The sequence below is a fragment of the Cucumis sativus genome, chromosome 2, assembly GCF_000004075.3.
Source record: "Cucumis sativus cultivar 9930 chromosome 2, Cucumber_9930_V3, whole genome shotgun sequence".
Classification (NCBI taxonomy): domain Eukaryota; kingdom Viridiplantae; phylum Streptophyta; class Magnoliopsida; order Cucurbitales; family Cucurbitaceae; genus Cucumis; species Cucumis sativus.
This window is the reverse complement of record NC_026656.2, coordinates 9,726,793-9,745,140: the sequence shown is the minus strand read 5'-3', so window position 1 is coordinate 9,745,140 and position 18,348 is coordinate 9,726,793. Positions and strand designations below refer to the sequence as shown.

Below are 18,348 nucleotides of genomic sequence, written 5' to 3'. Positions count from 1 at the left end.
TGCTATGAATATTGAATAAGAGGCTATAGAAATAAATAATTGATTGATTAATGCTAATGAATGCTTTAATAACTCTGCACCATATATGTACACATTCCAGATTTGCACCATATACTACATTCCACATTAGCACCATATATGTACACATTCCACATTAGCACCGTATACGTGCACATTCCACATTAGCATCATATACGTGCACATTCCACATTAAATAAATAATATACATAATTGTATTTATTGAACAGAGTTTTGAATAAGCTTTCACTCATTTTATTTATGAACAAGTGAGGGTATTTATACAAGTCTGTACATGAGAGTTCTAACAATGGTTGTAACAGAAATGAAACTACTTTAACAAACTGGAAGTTGAAGAAAACTGATAACTAATTCTTAACATACTAACTGTCTAATACTCCCCCTCAAGATGGAGAAAATATGTCTTTGACTTCCATCTTGCATATGTAAAGAGACAGGGTTGTGGCATTGAGGGGCTTAGTGAGAGCATCAGCAAGTTGATGAGTAGAGCGAATAGGGAGTAGTTTGATGGATTCATCAGTGACTCTATCTCGGACAAAGTGGCAATCTAGTTCTATGTGCTTGGTTCTCTCATGAAACATAGGGTTATTAGCTATGTAAATGGCAGCCTGATTATTACAGTAAACAACGGCTGGCGTATCTACTTCAATTTGAAGTTCTTTAAGGAGACTTTTGAGCCATATAACTTCACAGGATACTGTTGCCAATGCTCGGTACTCTGCTTCAGCCGATGACCGAGAAACTGTTTGCTGTTTCTTTGGCTTCCATGATACTAAAGACTTTCCAAGGAAGACACAAAACCCAGTATCTGAGCGACGAGTGTCAGGACATGATCCCCAATCCGCATCTGCAAAAGCTTTTAGGGATAAATCATCTGTTTTGGACAAGAAGATTCCTTGACAGGTGAGCCTTTGATGTATCTCAAGAGATGATTTGCGGCATCCATATGTGTCTTGTTGGGTTTTGCCATGAACTGGCTAAGTTTGTGAACAGAAAACGTTATGTCAGGTCTTGAAATGGTCAAATACAGAAGCTTCCCAACTAATCTCCGATAAGCAGTTGGGTCTTGGAGAAGGTCTTTGTCCGAACTCTTTAATTTGACAATGGGATTCATAGGTATTGAGGCTGGTTTGGCACCAAGTAAGCCTGCTTCTTCCAATAAACGCAAGGCGTAATGTCTCTGTGACAAGAGTATGCCGGTTGAAGATCAAGTTAGTTCGAGGCCAAGAAAGAATTTAAGGGATCCCAAGTCTTTGAGTGGGAATTTATGGTTGAGTTCAGTTTGAAGATTACAGATGAGGTCGTTATCTGCTCCCGTGATAATAATGTCGTCAACATAAACAAGTAGGGCAAGAAAATTGTTACCTTGGCTTTTTATGAAGAGTGAATAATCTGCCTTTGATTGTCAGAAACCTATTGAGATAAGAAACTGAGAGAACTTAGCAAACCATTGACGAGAGGCTTGTTTCAGACCATATATGGACTTGTGAAGTTTGCAGACCATTTTCTCCCTCTGAATGGTGATATTTGGTTTATAACCAAGTGGTAAGTCCATGTACACTTCCTCAAACAAGTCTCCATGGAGAAAGGCATTATTCACATCTAGCTGAGTCAGTTGCCAGTTCTTCGATACATCAATAGTTAACAATGTTTTGACAATGACCATCTTGGCTACAGGTGAAAAGGTTTCAAAGTAATCCAGACCTTCTTGCTGTGTAAAGCCTTTTGCAACAAGTCTGGCTTTATAACGTTCAACGGTGCCATCAGCTTTTTGTTTAATGTTGTATATCCACCGGCAGCCAACAGTATTCTTGCCAGTTGGTACGGGTACTATGCTCCACGTATGATTGGCTTCCATAGCCTTTAGTTCGACTTCCATGGCCCTTTTCCAATCATCATGTATCACAACCTCATGATAAAAGGTAGGTTCTTTTAAGGTGGACATTTGTAGTATTGAATGTTTGAAGGAAGGGGAGAGGGCTTAGTATGATAGATATTGGTTTAAAGGATATTTAGTGGAGTCTTGGTGGGAAGTTTGTGAGGTAAGGAGGCTGCAGTGGTAGGCTTGTAGATAAGAGGGTTGTTTGGTGACACGAGTTGATCTTCTCACTATGGGGTTAGAAGTTTGAGATGGATTTTGGTCATGTTGTTGGTTTAGGGATGGTTCATTTGTGGGCTGATCTATGGGTTCTGAGGTGCTGTCATAATTGAGAATTGATAGGGAAGGAACAGTTGGTGTAATCGGTGAGGGATGATGATAGTTAGTAGACTCATGGAAGGCTTTAGGTAGGGAAAAACCTGGAAATGGATCTTCCATGGGATGTGAAATATGGAAACCTTTGAATGGAAAGATTTCCTCGTGGAAAATTACATCTCTTGAGATAAAAAACTTCTTTTGGTCAATGTTTTATAGTTTGTATGCCTTCATGCCTTGTGGATAGCCTATGAGAACAGCCGGTATTGCTCTTGGTTGAAATTTAGAGCGATTGTGTGGAAGTGGAAGCATAGCATAGACATCCGAATACCTTTAGAGGTTGATAGTTGGGCAAGTTGTTGTTAAGCAATTGGAATGGAGACTTCCAACTTAGCAACTTCGAAGGAGTTCTGTTGATAAAAAATACAGCAGTCAGTATGCATTCTCCCCAAAAGGTTAAAGGGATACCTGATTGGAAGAATAGTGTTCGGGTTGTATTGAGTATGTGTTGATGCTTTCTTTCAACCACAGAGTTCTGTTGAGGACAACTAACACAAGAGAATTGATGCAACACTCCTTTTTCTTTAAAAAAATCAGTGAACATGAGTTCAGGGTCATTATCAGAATGCACTTGCTTGACTGTTTTACCATATTGGGTTTCAATAAGCTTAAAAAACTGAGGTATGACAAGTTTGACATCAGACTTTTGTTTAAGTATGAAGACCCATGTAAAACGAGTAGCGTCATCCACTATGGTAAGAAAATAAGTATAACCTTCATGAGTGGCAGTAGATAAAGGGCCCCAAATATCAGTGTGGATAAGATCAAAAGCATTGCAAGACAAATGATTATTTGATGAAAAGGAGAGTCTTCTTTGTTTGGCTAATGGACAAGTAGTACAATGATGAGAATAAAAAGATTTCAAATGCAACAAATTTTGCAGAGATTTCAATGTATCAAAAGATGGATGACCAAGTCTTTGATGCCACAAAGAAGCTTCATTATTAGTTACAGCATAGACAGGTAAATCACAGTGGAGTCTTTTGCAAAACTGAAGACATAGAGACCGTATATAAGTTCAGCACTGCCAATCTTCTTCAAAGTGAACTTGTCCTGGATCACACAAGTGTTATTAGAGAAGCTAATATTTACTGGCATGTCCTTTGTCAATGCACTCACTGATATAATATTGAATGAAAATTCTGGTATGTATAATACATTCTGCAGCTCTATGGATTCTGAAAATTTTATAGTACCAACATTTTTAACTTCAAAAACTTGTTTGTTTGGCAAACGAATTGATGTAGAGCATGGTTGAATTGATGCAAAAAGAGACTTGCAACAAGAGATATGAGTGGATGCTCCAGAGTCTATTATCCATAAGGGAGATGAATAAGAAGTACCTGCTACATGACAGGCAGTTTGTTGACTGGAAGCATTTTATTTGGCACTGAAGTTGATTAAGAAGATTCTGACACTGTATCAAGGCTTCTGCAGTGTTGTTAATCTTTGGATTTGAAGTGAGTTCCGTGGTCCCTTGAGGTGCAATCTCATCATTCTGAATTGTTACTGAATTAACAGCATTATTATTTCTCTGCTGTTGCTGTTTTGTTCTATATCCAGGAGGATATCCATGGATTTTGTAGCATTTGTCTACTGTATGTCCAGGAAGATTGCAATGAGTACACATAGGCCTTTCTTTTCTTGATTTGTTTGTGGGGTTACCTTTTGAAGAGTTTGAACTTACTGCGAATGCCATTGCAGATGTTGAGGAGGCAAAAGATCTGATTGATCTTTGTTGTTCTTCTTTTAGGAGAAGAGAATAGGCTCGGCTTGTAGATGGAAGAGGATCCATAAGTAGGAGTTGAGCTTGTGCCTGGAAAAAATTCTCATTGAGTCCCATAAGAAATCCACGAGATACTCCATCTGAAGGAAGTCTGCCATTTCTTTTAGGCCATCACAAGTACAAGTTCCACAGTTGCAGGCTGGTCTGTATGTATTTAATTCATCAAACAAAGTTTTGAACTTAGTAAAGTACATACCAATGGAGTCTTGGTTTTGTGATAGTGTTGCCAGGGATCGTTTCAATTGAAATATCCTTGGGGCATTCTTCTTTTGGAATCTTTCCTTGAGCTCTACCCATATTGTTCTTGCCAAATCTGAGAAGAGAATATTGGCTGAGATGGGTTTGGAGACTGAGTTTAGTATCCAAGAAATAACAATATTGTTATTTCTGATCCAGACTGGAAGGAGATCTCCAGTTGGTCGTGCGATAGTTCCATCAACGAAACCAATCTTATTCTTCACAGAGAGTCCAATGGTCATTGCTCGGCTCCAAGAGACGTAATTCTCCTCAGTCAACTGCTCCGTGACAAGTACTAAGTTTGTATTATCGTTGTGATGAAGGAAATAAGGATTCAAATATCCTTGGTTTTGATCGAAAGAGGTTTGGGCGGAGGTATCAGACTGATTTGAATTGGGATTTTCTTGGTTTTTCGGCGAGGTGTGTGACACATTGATGGTCGGAGTCGTCATTCTTGCAGCGGAAGGTTTTAGTGGCAGAGTATGAACAGAATTCGGCCACCAGAAAATTTTGGAGGAAAGGGTGTGCTCTGATACCATATTGAACAGAGTTTTGAATAAGCTTTCACTCATTTTATTTATGAACAAGTGAGGGTATTTATACAGGTCTGTACATGAGAGTTCTAACAATGGTTGTAACAGAAATGAAACTACTTTAACAAGCTGGAAGTTGAAGAAAACTGATAACTAATTCGTAACATATTAACTGTCTAATAGTATTCACAATCCGACAACAGTAAGATTCGAAGACAAACGAAGAAGACCAATATGAGAAGGAGTGAAACCCTCTCATTTTCACTTAAACCAAGTGGAATGAAATGATAAAACTACCAAAGCAAAGACAATGTCATTCAACAATTCTAAGAAGTCGGTTAAGTTGTAGAATAAATCTTGTTCAAATATGGTCCAAAAGTTCTAAATTGAGCAAAAATATTTACTCACTCAAGCAATGTGGAAACAAAGTTATTTACCTTGAGAAAAATAATCCGATTAGTTTGTCCTCGAGATAAGTTGTATAGTAGCCGACGGCAACACAACAATGCAACGCAAGATGAGGGAGAGCCAAGCGCGAGCGACGATCAGAGACTTCTGAGAAGGAGAGACGATCGGAGATGAACGCCGGCGATGGGTGAGTCAGAGAGATGATGGGCGTGAAATTGAAAACTAACTATTTTCTAATTACTATTTACTAAATTAATAATAAAAATAAATAAATAAATAATATTATTATATTATTGTATCAATAGTTATATATATATTATGTATAGTATATATAAAAGTTTAGATTAACAGAAATTTTTTTCTTCCATTTTCTTCCTATAATTAGGTAGATACCAATTTTGTCTTTTATAATTAGGTAGATACCAATTTTGTCTTTTCTTATTTTTATGCTAATGGAAGAAAATGATATATTTTATGAATTGATTAGGTTATTGGTAACTTATGAATAATTAATAGTTTAATAAAATCAAAAGTATTTCCAACTTATAATATCCAGAAAAAATTAAAAGTTGTACCTAATAAACATTTTCATGCAAGTCAAAAAAAAGTTCCTAAATGGAAATAATTAATAATCTATATTAATTTTCACACAAAATATAATGAATAAGGCTTTAGAAATTCTCAAAAGTTGTAACTAATGTCACTTTCATGGTTAAGGAAGTTAAAAAGTTCATATTCTAAATGGAAATATTTATTAATTCTTCCTAATTAATTCTACGTCAATTTGCACACAATTTGATAGTCTTATATTTATTCATTCTTCCAGATTAATTATACATCAATTTGCACACAATTTGGATAGTCTTCCAAACAAGAAAGAATATTTCAATTTCATTGCATGTTTTCGTGGGTTGTTCATTTTCTTTCTATTCTTTTTTTCTTTTTCTGGTTTTTTATGCTTTTCTGGATGTATTTATTTTAAAAAGATATCTTTTGAAAATCTTTTACATTTCATTGATGTTTCAATTTATACATAAAATATGCACTTTATAACATCCCCATTAGTCGTCGACTGTTCAATCGATCTACCCACCTAGGAGCTAGGATGATCAAATCGAGAAATTGTTGGCTTTGATCCAAGAAATTCATAAAGAACGATAAAAATGAAAGCATATCTGAATACCAATACAAACAACAATAGAAATTAGAAAAATATATCCTTAATTGATAGTATGTGATTTATGAAGTTAATGTTTGTGTATAAAAAAAAATCTCATTAATTGACATCTTTAAGAATATCTAAATATGTACTTATATAATAAGAAAAAAAATTGAGTTAGTTTGTCATCTTCTCTTAATTTGTATCTTTTATTCATTCATTAACTCTTTTCTCTAAAAGTTTATGTAATTTAGTATGGTAAACTAATGTAGTATAGTTAATTTATTTTTCTAATAGTTGCAAAGTAGAATTATCTAGCAACCATATAGTATTTTAAGAACAATTTATGAGTTTAATTTTAAACAACAATTTGAAGAAAAATTAATCAATTGAAAATGAAGATACTTAACAAAAATAAGTTGTTGCGAAGAAAAAATCAAGTTATGCAATAAAATAAAAATGAAACACAAATATCACGTGCATCGCACGTGTTAAAAACTAGTTATATATATATCTATACTATATATAAAAGGATCCAGTAGAGAAATTTTTTAGCTTCATTTTAACTCTTTCATTAGGTAACTTTTTAGTTTTGCTTTAGTGACAATTTTGTCATTTATATAGATTTAATATTTGTATCATTTTCATTATAACTTTTAGTGAGAGTGGAAATGATTTTTTTTAACTTTTCATCTCCTTATCATAACTTTTGTTTTTTTAAAAAAAATCACTCCAATTAATTAGGTCATTTTGTTGAGGATAAAATTTTGGCCAATTAAATTTCGTCACATCATCACAACAAATATTATGATAATTATTATTTTTATTAGATTTTGGATAATTAAGTTTATTCAACCAAACTCAATTCATGTCCAATAAAAAAATGGGCCCAAACCCAACAAACAAATAGGCTCAAGCTCAATAAACAAATGGGTCCAAGTCCAAGCTCAAGCCCACCAACCCATGAAATTTCTCTATAAATAGAAACATTTGTCATTCACCTGAGGGATATGGGGATTGAAGCTTTGAAGTACTGAAGCTCTAAAGAATTGAATATTCAAATTTCTACAAGCTCTCAAGACGTGTGAGTTTGTATCAACCTCGAGATCAACATCTTCTGAAAAGACTGAAGACTTGAAAATTAAACTTTCCTTGAATTCCAAAAAGTCAAAGTTTAGATCAACTTGCAACTGCAACATCCTGAAGATTGAAAACTAAGAAGTTCTAAAGTTTATTTTTATCTTGTATTCGAGAGAAAGTATCAAATGAGTAAATACTAGAGATTGTATACGCTATATTCATCAACAGATCAAAGTTCAATTCCACGAAATATATTTCTTCGAAATCTCGTGTGAACAGTTTGGCACGCCTAGTGGGACCATCTCTACCTTTCATCTCTTTCTCTTTTTGAAGAACGTCTCTAAGGAAATCATGGCATCTCAAGGCAACACTTTTAAAGCTCTAGGTGACATTAGCAAGCGACCAAATACTCGCAGTTGCTCAAGGGAATTTCATTCATATGAGGATGTCTCGTCCTTTGAAGTCACAAAGAATATTTGGTAACAAATCTCTAGTCCACCAAGAGGTAGAATTGTAATCAAAGAAAATCCTGTGATTGATGAACACAACTCATCCTCTAAACGCCCGTATGAGGAGGTACCTCATCCAAACATAATGTCAGTTATGGTGAATGGCGTGGATACAAGCGAAAATAGAATGGCCGAGCTTGAAAAGAGGGTCAACATGCTCATGAAGGCGCTTGAAGAAAGGGACTACGAGATTGAATCTCTAAAAAATCAAATTGAGAGTCATGATGCTGCTGAATCAAGTCACACACATACTATCAAAAGTGTTGACAAAGGCAAGACAATTATGCAAGAAAGTCAACCACAAAACTCGACTTCAATTGCATCTCTATTTGTCCAGCAATTGCATGAGATGATTGCAAACTCCATCAAAATTCAATATGGTGGATCCGCTCAAACTTTCTCTTTATATTCCAAGCTGCATACGAAGAGGATCGACAACTTGAGAATACCGAATGGGTACCAGCCACCCAAGTTCCAACAGTTTGATGGAAAAGGCAACCCAAAACAACATGTTGTTCATTTTATTGAAACATATGAAAGTGCTGGTACACGAGGAGATTTGTTGCTCAAACAGTTCGTCCGAACTCTCAAAGGAAACACCTTTGACTGGTACATAGACTTGGAGCCTGAATCCATCGACAATTGGGAGCAACTTAAAAGGGAGTTTCCCAACCGTTTCTACAGCACTCATCAAATTGTCAGCATGATAGAGCTAACTACCACCAAGCAGCGAAAGGGTGAGCCAGTCGTCGATTATATTAACCACTGGAGAGCGTTAAGCCTTGATTGCAAAGATAGATTAACTGAATTGTCGGCAGTAGAGATGTGCACTCAAGGAATGCATTAGGGACTCTTATACATCTTACAGGGAATAAAACTCCGCACCTTCGAAGAGTTAGCAACTAAAGCTCACGATATAGAGCTAAGTATTGCTAATAGTGGGAACAATGATTTACTAGTTCCAAAAGTTAGAAAGGAGAAGAAAGAAGTGAAGAGCACCCAGAAGGTATCAAATGGTGTTACCAAGGAGGCTATGGTCATCAGCACGGCCCCTTTGAAGTTTACTTCCAAAGAAAAGAAATTTAAGAAACGTCAAGAAGAAGACGAAGAAAGACGTTCGACGTTGAAAGAAAGACAATAAAAAGTTTATCCTTTTCCAGACTCTGACTTACCTGATATGTTGGAGCAACTGCTGAAAAAGCAACTCATTCAACTTCCTGAATGTAAACGACCTGCGGAAATGAGAAGGGTAAAAGATCCAAATTACTGCAAATATCATCAGGCCATCAACTATCCAATGGAGAAATGTTTTGTGTTGAAGGAGTTGATTTTGAAATTAGCTCTAGACAAAAAGATTGAGCCAGATTTAATGTTTGTGTCATTTTCATTATAACTTTTAATGATTGTTTTAGTGGAAATGATTTTTTAAACTTTTCATCTCCTTACTATAACTTTTCTCAAAATTTAAAATTTTTTACTCTAATTAATTATGTCATTATTTTTTCCGTTCAGGATCAGAAGTCACGATAAAATGTTAAGGGAAGTCACGACAAAATGCTAAGGGAAGTCACGATAAAATGTTAAGGGTGAAGAAGAAATCAAATCATGCTTTTCTATTTTCTTCTAAATAATTTTTTATTTATTTTATTGTCTATTTTTTTATATAAAAGTGTACTTATGTTTATTCATTCATTTATAGGTTTCTTTCTTAGTACACAACATAAGTTAGGAAAACTTAAACCACAAACTTCGTGGTTAACATGTACAAATGTCTATGCTCTTTATGTTCAAATCATGTAATATTGAGAATAATTTTTTAATGTAACTATGAGAAGCTTGCTCATGTTTTTTTCGTCATTTATTTTTTAAAGCTATTTTATTAATGAAATGATTGAATGACTTATGCTTTGATTTTGTTAAAACAATGTAAATATCGTTGGAATTTATTAAATATAAATAAAGTTTAAAAATGTGTGTAAAACAAAAAATATTAAAGTTTTTTCCATGACTTTTACCTACAAAATCATTAAAAGAAATTATGATTTCATATTTATAATTTCATAATTTCAAAAGAAATATGATTTTGATGGATGTTTTACCCTTTGACCATTATAATTTTTTTAGTCTTGCTTTTATTTTTTTCATTCAGATTAAGTTTGCGGACATTTTCACATCTAACAAGATAGAAGTCATACTTTGTTAACTTTTCATCTCTTTATTTTTTTAAAAAAAAACTTTAATCCCATGAATGATATTAGTTAATGCTCTATGCATGTTATTAGGGCCATAATGTAACTTTTCCATCTTCCATAACTTATATTACATAATACTACTTATATAAATAAAACATTTAAGCATATCAAAGTCTAAAATGTATGAAGTGTATCAAGAAAAATAAAGTGTAACAAGGAGTATGAGGTGTATCAAGGTATTTCATGTTGGATCGGTATAGCAACCCTAGAGAGGAGTGAATAGGGTTTAGTTAAACTTTTTAACAAATAGAAAGTAAATTCAACTAATTAGATATTTTTTAAATTAAATAAAGAATTTTGTAAAATTTGTTAAATAACAAGATTGATAAAAAGATATGAATTGGAAGTATGCAATCAAACTCAACCAATAAGAATATGTAACTAAAATTAAATTAAAAAATAATTAGAAAAGAGTTAGAGAAGAAGACACCCTAATTTTATAGTGGTTCGGTTAAACTCAACCTACATCCACTTTCCCAAGCACCTCTTGAAATTTTGATTGAAAATCTTATTTTGACTCTTTTCATGGATTAGAGTCGAACCGCTACTTGCTCCTTTTCGGGTTCAAGAGCAAACCCGATCATTTTTACAGGTTAGGATCCAACCGTTACAATATGTTGAAGTTTTAAAACACACAAAAGAAAACTCTCTAAAAGAGTGAGTACACAATTTGAAGTTCACAAACTTAATCCTCACAATATAATAAGAATTCTCTCAAGAGCAAGATGAAAAAAAATAAAAATTGGAAGCTTTAAAGAGAATAACAATATTGCCTTTTGCACTTTTTGAGGATTGTAAAGTTTAATAATCATGTTTTTAAAATCTGGAAAAAGTGAAAGTATTTAAAAAGAAGGGAAAGATAAATTCAAAATCATCTTCGGTGATTGAATGTAAGTAAAAGAAAAATGAATTATTGAGATTTAAACTTAATTAGCCGTTAGACACAATACAAATAATAATATAATTATTGAAAGAAGAGACAACGAGCACACACCAATTTACGTGGAAACCCAAATACCGGAAGAAAAACCACGATTGTTTGTTGTTATTATTTTCTAATGAATAATATGATAGGTACAAGGGTGAAAAATAGAGTATACAATGAAATAAAAAAGGAAAACATTTAGGAAATAAGGAAAACATTTCGATAATCTTTCCATAAATATTCCATGATTCTAACAAGGAAAATACTAGAAAAAAGTAAAGGATTCCAACACTCCCCCTCAAGTTGGGACGTAAATATCATGAGGCCCAACTTGCTACACAAAAATCAAAGTTTGGTCTGAGAAGCCCCTTGGTAAGAACATCAGATACCTGTTGACTCGAAGGGATGTACAGAATGCATATGCTACCATTGTCAAGATCGTTTAAATTTAGTACACGATCGTGGATCTTGGTTGTTTAGATTTGGTACACGATCATGTACTAAATCTAAACATATCTAAACAACCAAGATCGTTTAGATTTAGTACATGATCGTGGATCTTGGTTGTTTAGATTTGGCACACGATCATGTACCATATTTAAACGATCGTGCCCCAGTCAACACATGATTAATTGGTCACTTGTGTGTGTAATTCTGCTTCTAAATGATCGCATACCAAATCTAAACGATCTTGGGATCCACGATCGTGTAGCAAATCGAAACAACCAAGATAATTTAGATTTGGTACACGATCGTGGATCTTGGTTGTTTAGATTTGATACATGATCATGTATCCAAACCTAAACGATCGCGTACCAATATATACTAACAATTTTTTTCAAGATCGTGTACCAAATAAATATCCAAACATTTTTTTTTTCAAGATCGTGTACTAAATTTAAAAGATTTATATTTGATACATGATCTTGTACCAATATTGTTTAGATTTGGTACACGATCGTGTAACCAAAGCTAAATAATCGATTATTAATATCCCAATGATTTTTGTTCAAGATCATGTACCAAGATCTTTTATATCTTGGAAGATGATCTTGAACCAAATAATAGCTTAAGAAAAAAAATGATAAAAGATTTATGATTGATTGAAAACAAATATCATAATTTAAAAAATATATATAAAAAGAAAGGTAAATTGTCAAAATAAAACATTTGACCAAATATTTACACTTAGACAAATAAGTGCAATAAGTTTTATCTTTTAATAGTTTTGTTCAAAGGGTAAATAATTTATTAATGTTTTCTATTTTTAAAAATATCAAAGAAGAAAAAACACACATAGGCCATACAAAATTAGATGGATTTTGCAGTATTTTGTTTAGAGTAATCGCTATAATTTGATTTAAAAATATTTTAAAAGTTGCATTTTTTGGTTCATGAACAAACTATCATGTTATTTTATAATTATATTTCATTAATAGCAACAAATAATACAAAAAATACATAATTGTTTTTGTGTTTGGATTATATTTTCAAATATTTAATTTAGAAAATAAATTATTTTGAAAAAAGTTAAAGGGTTTGGAAGCCACTCCAACATATATTTTTAAGTGTATTTTAAATAATTTTTTTGTAAAAAAAAGTTTAAACGAAAAAAGAGTTTTTATAAAAACATTTTTTTCTTAATTATCCTTTAAAATAATTAGGAGACATTTTAAAAAATAGTAAAATATTTAAAACTATTTATGAAATAGAGCAAAATCATATTTCATTTAATTTTTTAAAAATAGTTTCAATTTTTTTTCTATCTACATAGCAATTCTCTTAATAATTAATATCTTTCCAACTAAATAATTATAAAAATAAGTTTTCTTTAGTCAAATTTGTGGTTAATAAAAACATTTGCTAAAATAAACTAATATGAACCGCAAATTGAATTTTCAACATTGACAATAAAATTTATAAACTCGTGCATCACACCTAATGTTTTTATTAGTAATAACGATAATTATATAAATAAAACACACATGAAAATTGAAGATAATTGTATTGAGTAATTCAACACCTATTTAAAACTAATTAAGCTACTTAAAAAAAAACTAATTAAAGAAAATCAATTAATTATGCTATTTATTCTTCATATACATTTTTTTAATCATCTAATTATAAGAACGAAGAATCGAACATGAAGGAAGAGTGCATTAATGACAGTTTACTAAGCACTAAATAAGATTAAAAACGTTTATTAGAAACATTTATTAGGGCATGCATTTAAACTACCTCAAATATTTTTGTGTTGAAAGAAAAGGAAAGTCTTGGAGTGGAGGTTTAGGCTATTTGTATGCCATTGCGGTACGTCAAAGAAGCTCTTAGCAAATACGCCAAGCAACCATGTTTTAAACTAATGCACAAACAAATTATATATCATATCATGAATATCACTTTTACACAACACACCGTCTAGAAAATAATTTGGATAAGTACGTGTTAGTATTACTAACTTTAGTTTTTGACTATGTAGCTTGAAAACTATCCTCTATGGATGGATTCTGCACATCTGTGGCTTGTTTTATTTTAAATTTTTATTCTTTTTTTATTAAAAAAATTATTATAATTTTAAAGTTAGAAATTCGATTAGGAGGATGTAAATAATCATAATAATAATTATATGATTCTCACATTATAAATAATAACAATAATTATATATCTCTTATTCTTAAAATTGGTAGTTCAATTTACTTCTCATAAGTTTTTAATCAAACAACATAAAAAAAAGTTAAAAGAAGCTTCTAACTCTTGCGTTTTAAACCATTCTTATTTTTATTAATACTCGTGAGTTCATTTATCTTTTTTACTCTCTATTCATTATTCATAATATCCATCTATATATAAATATAGAAAATCAAGTCATATTTTTTCTTGCTATGTTGGTAAGGATTCTGAAATTTGAACTATGTCCTCTAGATAATTTTGAAAAGTTTGAAGTAATTGAAACAATTATTATTTTAAGGGTTTATCAACTAGTATTACTCGAAAGAATATATAGAAACTAAATTGCTATCTAATCAAATTTAAAATGTTGATATCAATGAATATATCAAAGTCTTAATTTCGATCGAAAAAAGTAAAGATAAAATTTTGATTTTGATGAATATTTTTGAAAAAGTTACCAAACGAAAAATTTTAAAAATAAATTTATATTAGTAAGTGAAAATTTATTGTAAAATACAAAACTACTCAAATATTTATAATATGCAGCGATAATAGGCTACAATAATTACTAATAGACTTTTATTAACTTGTGTATACATTAAATTTCTTATTATATTTAAAATTAAATAAGCATTTATTTTACTGTTATAAATAAAGTTAGCAGGTTTAATATTTATATTATCTATAAAGTAGTGATATTTGATAACATAGTTAATATGTTTTAAAAATATTTTCATAGTATATTAAAAAATATTTGTTCATCTGATAGCAATTCTATCAAAATCTTTAACTTGAAGGATTCATTATGAAATTTATTCACTAAATATAGAAGTGGAGGGAGGGAAAATGATTGTTATTATTGTTTTTATATGGAAAAAAGCAAAAAAGACAAGAGAAGGAAAAAGAGTGGCTGTGTTTAAGAATAAGATGATGACACGGAAAGCCACAATAATTGAATAAACGAAAGATTAAAAAAAAAAAAAGGAAAAGAAATCAAACATGGCGCATTTTGGACCATTAGTCCGAGTGAATAGCCGTTACGTGTCATGATCTCGTCTTACGTGGCGCCCACCACCTCCATTCCGCGTTACACCAGCCATACGATCTCCAAAACCACTCATTCAATCAATCCAAAGACGAAAGCCGAACCACCTGACCTTTGCCCTTTGCCCTTCACCACTAAGCTTCCTTTCTCTGCATCCTTCTTTCTTTTCTTTTTTCTTTTTTCTTTTCTTTTCTTTTTCTTTTTTGAGAAAATATATCCAATGGAAATTAAAAAATAATAATAAAACAAAGGTTTAGGTACCATCTTCATTTTTATAATTTGTGTTTTTTATGGTTGTTCCTTTAAAATGTTTACCTATTTAACCACTAACACTAATAATTTTTCTTCGATTTGAATTTGAAAAACGAAATTAGTCAAGACAATACCAACAATAATTTATTTCAAAAAATTTAATGGTTTCAAAGTGGAAAATTCTCCCACCAAACATGAGACGAACGAACTTTCATCATCATCCATTTAACCAAACAATCTCATGTGATTAATTATGTGAATGTCTTATATGTCATAATTGGTACACAATTTTATTCTTATTATTTCACTTCTAAAATCTCTTCTACCAAGGTCAAATATTCGTTAAATGTCTATTGTCTTGTCAATAAATGCATCGTAGATAAACTATCAGGCTCAACAATGGTGAAGAACGTATCCTAGGAAGCAATAATAACCTTCGACTCATCACTTGTCAATGTAGATAAAACTCTCCACATACATATTGGCTAACACGCTTCATTAATTGATCAAACTCTTTGTATTTCATTAAAATATATATGTTCGTTTAGAAATATGTTATGTTGTTTCCTCATTTGCATTATTATATTTATAGAATATATGACATAATTGAAAGATATGTGAACTCCAAAAAAGAGTCAACCACTTTTCAAACGAAGAAATTTGCGAGATGATGTTGAAAACTTGGGAAGACGACTAAGGGACATTAAAGGTATTGGTTGGAGTCTAAAACCAATACCAAAACCAAAACCAAAACCAAGAACGGATAACTCATCAGCATCATCAACGAATAAGTCGATATCAATCTTATATTTTCAACAAAAAAAGTATGAATAAATCATTGAAATGACGAATTTAAAAGAGCAACTTGACAAATAAGAGACAAAGATTTAGAAAGAGAAAAACAATAAACGCAACTAGAACAAAACTTATGGCAACAAAACGTTACGTAGACAACTTGAAAGACTTAATTAAATTGCACTGGAGTCATATGACATGAAAAAGAGGAATTTCAACATAGATATGAACTATAATAATTTTGGGTATATTTTGCAAATATCTTAGAAAATGTCCATATATAACATTGTTTTAAATTTGTTAATATTGATAACTCTCATTTTTTTGAATTATTTAACTTCTAAATTCACAAGGATTTGGATGAAAAATGCATATATTTAATCATTCTCATACAAAAATCAAGTTTAAAAATAGCAAATGATCTACATTTGACATGTTTGATCTTAAGAGGCTGTTTTTGGTGTTAAATTGATATAATATGTCTTGAGTTTATATATGTTGAGAATTTATGTCTGAATAATTTATATACATGTGCTTGCAAATGTGCAACATTATTTTGTTAGAGTTCACGTGTATGTGTTTGAGGTGCAAGGTTGAGTTTATATGAGGGCGTATAGTACTATTTTTAAAACTATTCATAATTCATCTATATTATTAATATTTTTATTTTGAAACTTTATTTTAATCTGTTTTTATGATTAGTATTTTTGGTTTGGAACTTTATTTTACCAATTTTATCGATCTTTGTTTGAATAAATATGAATCTGTAATTTTTTAAAATTTATTTCTTTAAATTTTTTGTTTTTAGTAATGAACAAGAACAACAGTTAACGCAAACTACATTTGTACGCCGGACTATAGTTAAATAAAACAAGAAACTAAAGAGAAATTAAAATTTTGGTTATCAAAACTTTTCTCCATAAAATTTATCATCATATTTTTCTTCTTATTATTATTCTTTTTGTTGCTATTATGTATTTTTCCTCTATCATTAATTTTTCTTTTTAACAAAATCTCTCCACCTCATCTTAGTAGCTGGCCAATCCAATATCACTACTTTTTTTTCAATAATTCCACTCTTAGTTCCTCCAAGTTTAAAGGATTATCAAGAACAAATATCTTGCTAGAAAATGCTCTAAAAAACAAATTCCTATTTTATGATTTTTTTTGTTATTTGTTATTTTTGTTACCCCATTCTACTGTATAAATACTTCTCCAAATTAATTCTTAACATTCATTTGGTATGTGAATTTATTTTACATACAATTATTGCACTTAAAGTAGATAAAATGCAATGATTATATATATATTCAACTACTCTATAACACATATTAATAGTGGTTATAGAACGTATGCATGCACAAAAAATAGATATCGAAACTGCTTGTTGGAGTTGGTCACACGAAGGTGGTTGTTGAAGCTCAAAATTGGTTGTTGGAGTTCGTCGTCAGAGTTGTCATAAGATGGATGCTGACGCTAGTAATTGATTAATTGTCGGAGTTGGTTGCATGAAGGCGATCGTCGGAGTTGTTATTAAAGTAATTGTCAAAGCCTAGAATTGGTTATTGAAGTTGTCATTTGAGTGATTGTTAGAGTATGAAAATTGTCATAGAGTTGCTCCCAAAGCGTGGAAAAACGATACTTGTTGACGGGGGGACAATGAATGGAGCATTAAAAAAATTGAAAAAAGTGAGAGTTCGGATAGGTTGAAAAAATATATCGATTAAACTCGATCAACAATTAAAGATGATGGACCAGACAATGAATATAGTAACACAACTTAACTCTTGTTGCTTAACCAAAAACCCGGCAAACATGAGAAAGAGTTGAAAACAGGCAAAAAAAAAAAAAAAAAAAAAGAAAGAAAAAAAGCTTTTCAATTTTGATCGTATGTTTACAAAAAATTTGTTAATGCCAAATTTTGACAACTCAGAAAAGAAAATTGTTTTTATTTTAAAAATAATTGAATTATTTTTTCGTGTAATTTTTTTATATAAAATATTTGAATTATTTTTCGATGGAAATTGTTGGAATGCCATGAATTCAGTATTTGACACTATGAACTATCTAGTACAAGGTCTCCTAATCTTGTTAGTGAGCTCGGGTCTAGAGGTGACATGCCCTAGTGACGGTTCAAGGGCAACATCTTGAAAGCTCCTAAGTTTTCGTAATTGAGCATATTACTTATTTATGAGTTATTTACAATTCTAACCGTAAGAGTTTAGAGATTTATAGAAAAGTGGATTAAATAAACTCTTTAATCTAGGAACGTTATATTGTATTTTGAAAAATTATCTCTAAAAGGATCTTGTTCTCCCTCTAGCTTGTGAACGTAGCTAACACATAGTCATGGAATTATATAGACATTATATGCATCAATTTCTATATATTTTCGTATTGTTTA

At 31.3% G+C, this 18,348-nt stretch overlaps 1 protein-coding gene across 3 annotated transcripts; it reads right to left on the bottom strand.

Annotated features, from left to right (window-relative positions):
* Positions 1-210: 210 nt before the first annotated feature.
* LOC105434586 lies at positions 211-5,509 on the bottom strand. Of its 3 annotated transcripts, none has more exons than XM_031881045.1 (4): positions 4,276-5,509; positions 3,981-4,109; positions 3,637-3,889; positions 211-3,346 (listed from the first exon to the last, which is right to left on the bottom strand). In XM_031881045.1, the coding sequence occupies exons 1-4, from the start codon at positions 4,886-4,888 to the stop codon at positions 3,331-3,333; spliced, it is 1,011 nt and encodes a 336-aa protein (XP_031736905.1). In that variant the 5' UTR covers positions 4,889-5,509; the 3' UTR covers positions 211-3,330. The 3 variants fall into 3 exon arrangements, with proteins under 3 accessions (XP_031736905.1, XP_031736906.1, XP_031736904.1); XM_031881046.1 differs by having other exon boundaries at positions 211-3,889; positions 4,276-4,845; positions 5,287-5,508; XM_031881044.1 differs by having other exon boundaries at positions 211-3,889.
* Positions 5,510-18,348: the final 12,839 nt, after the last annotated feature.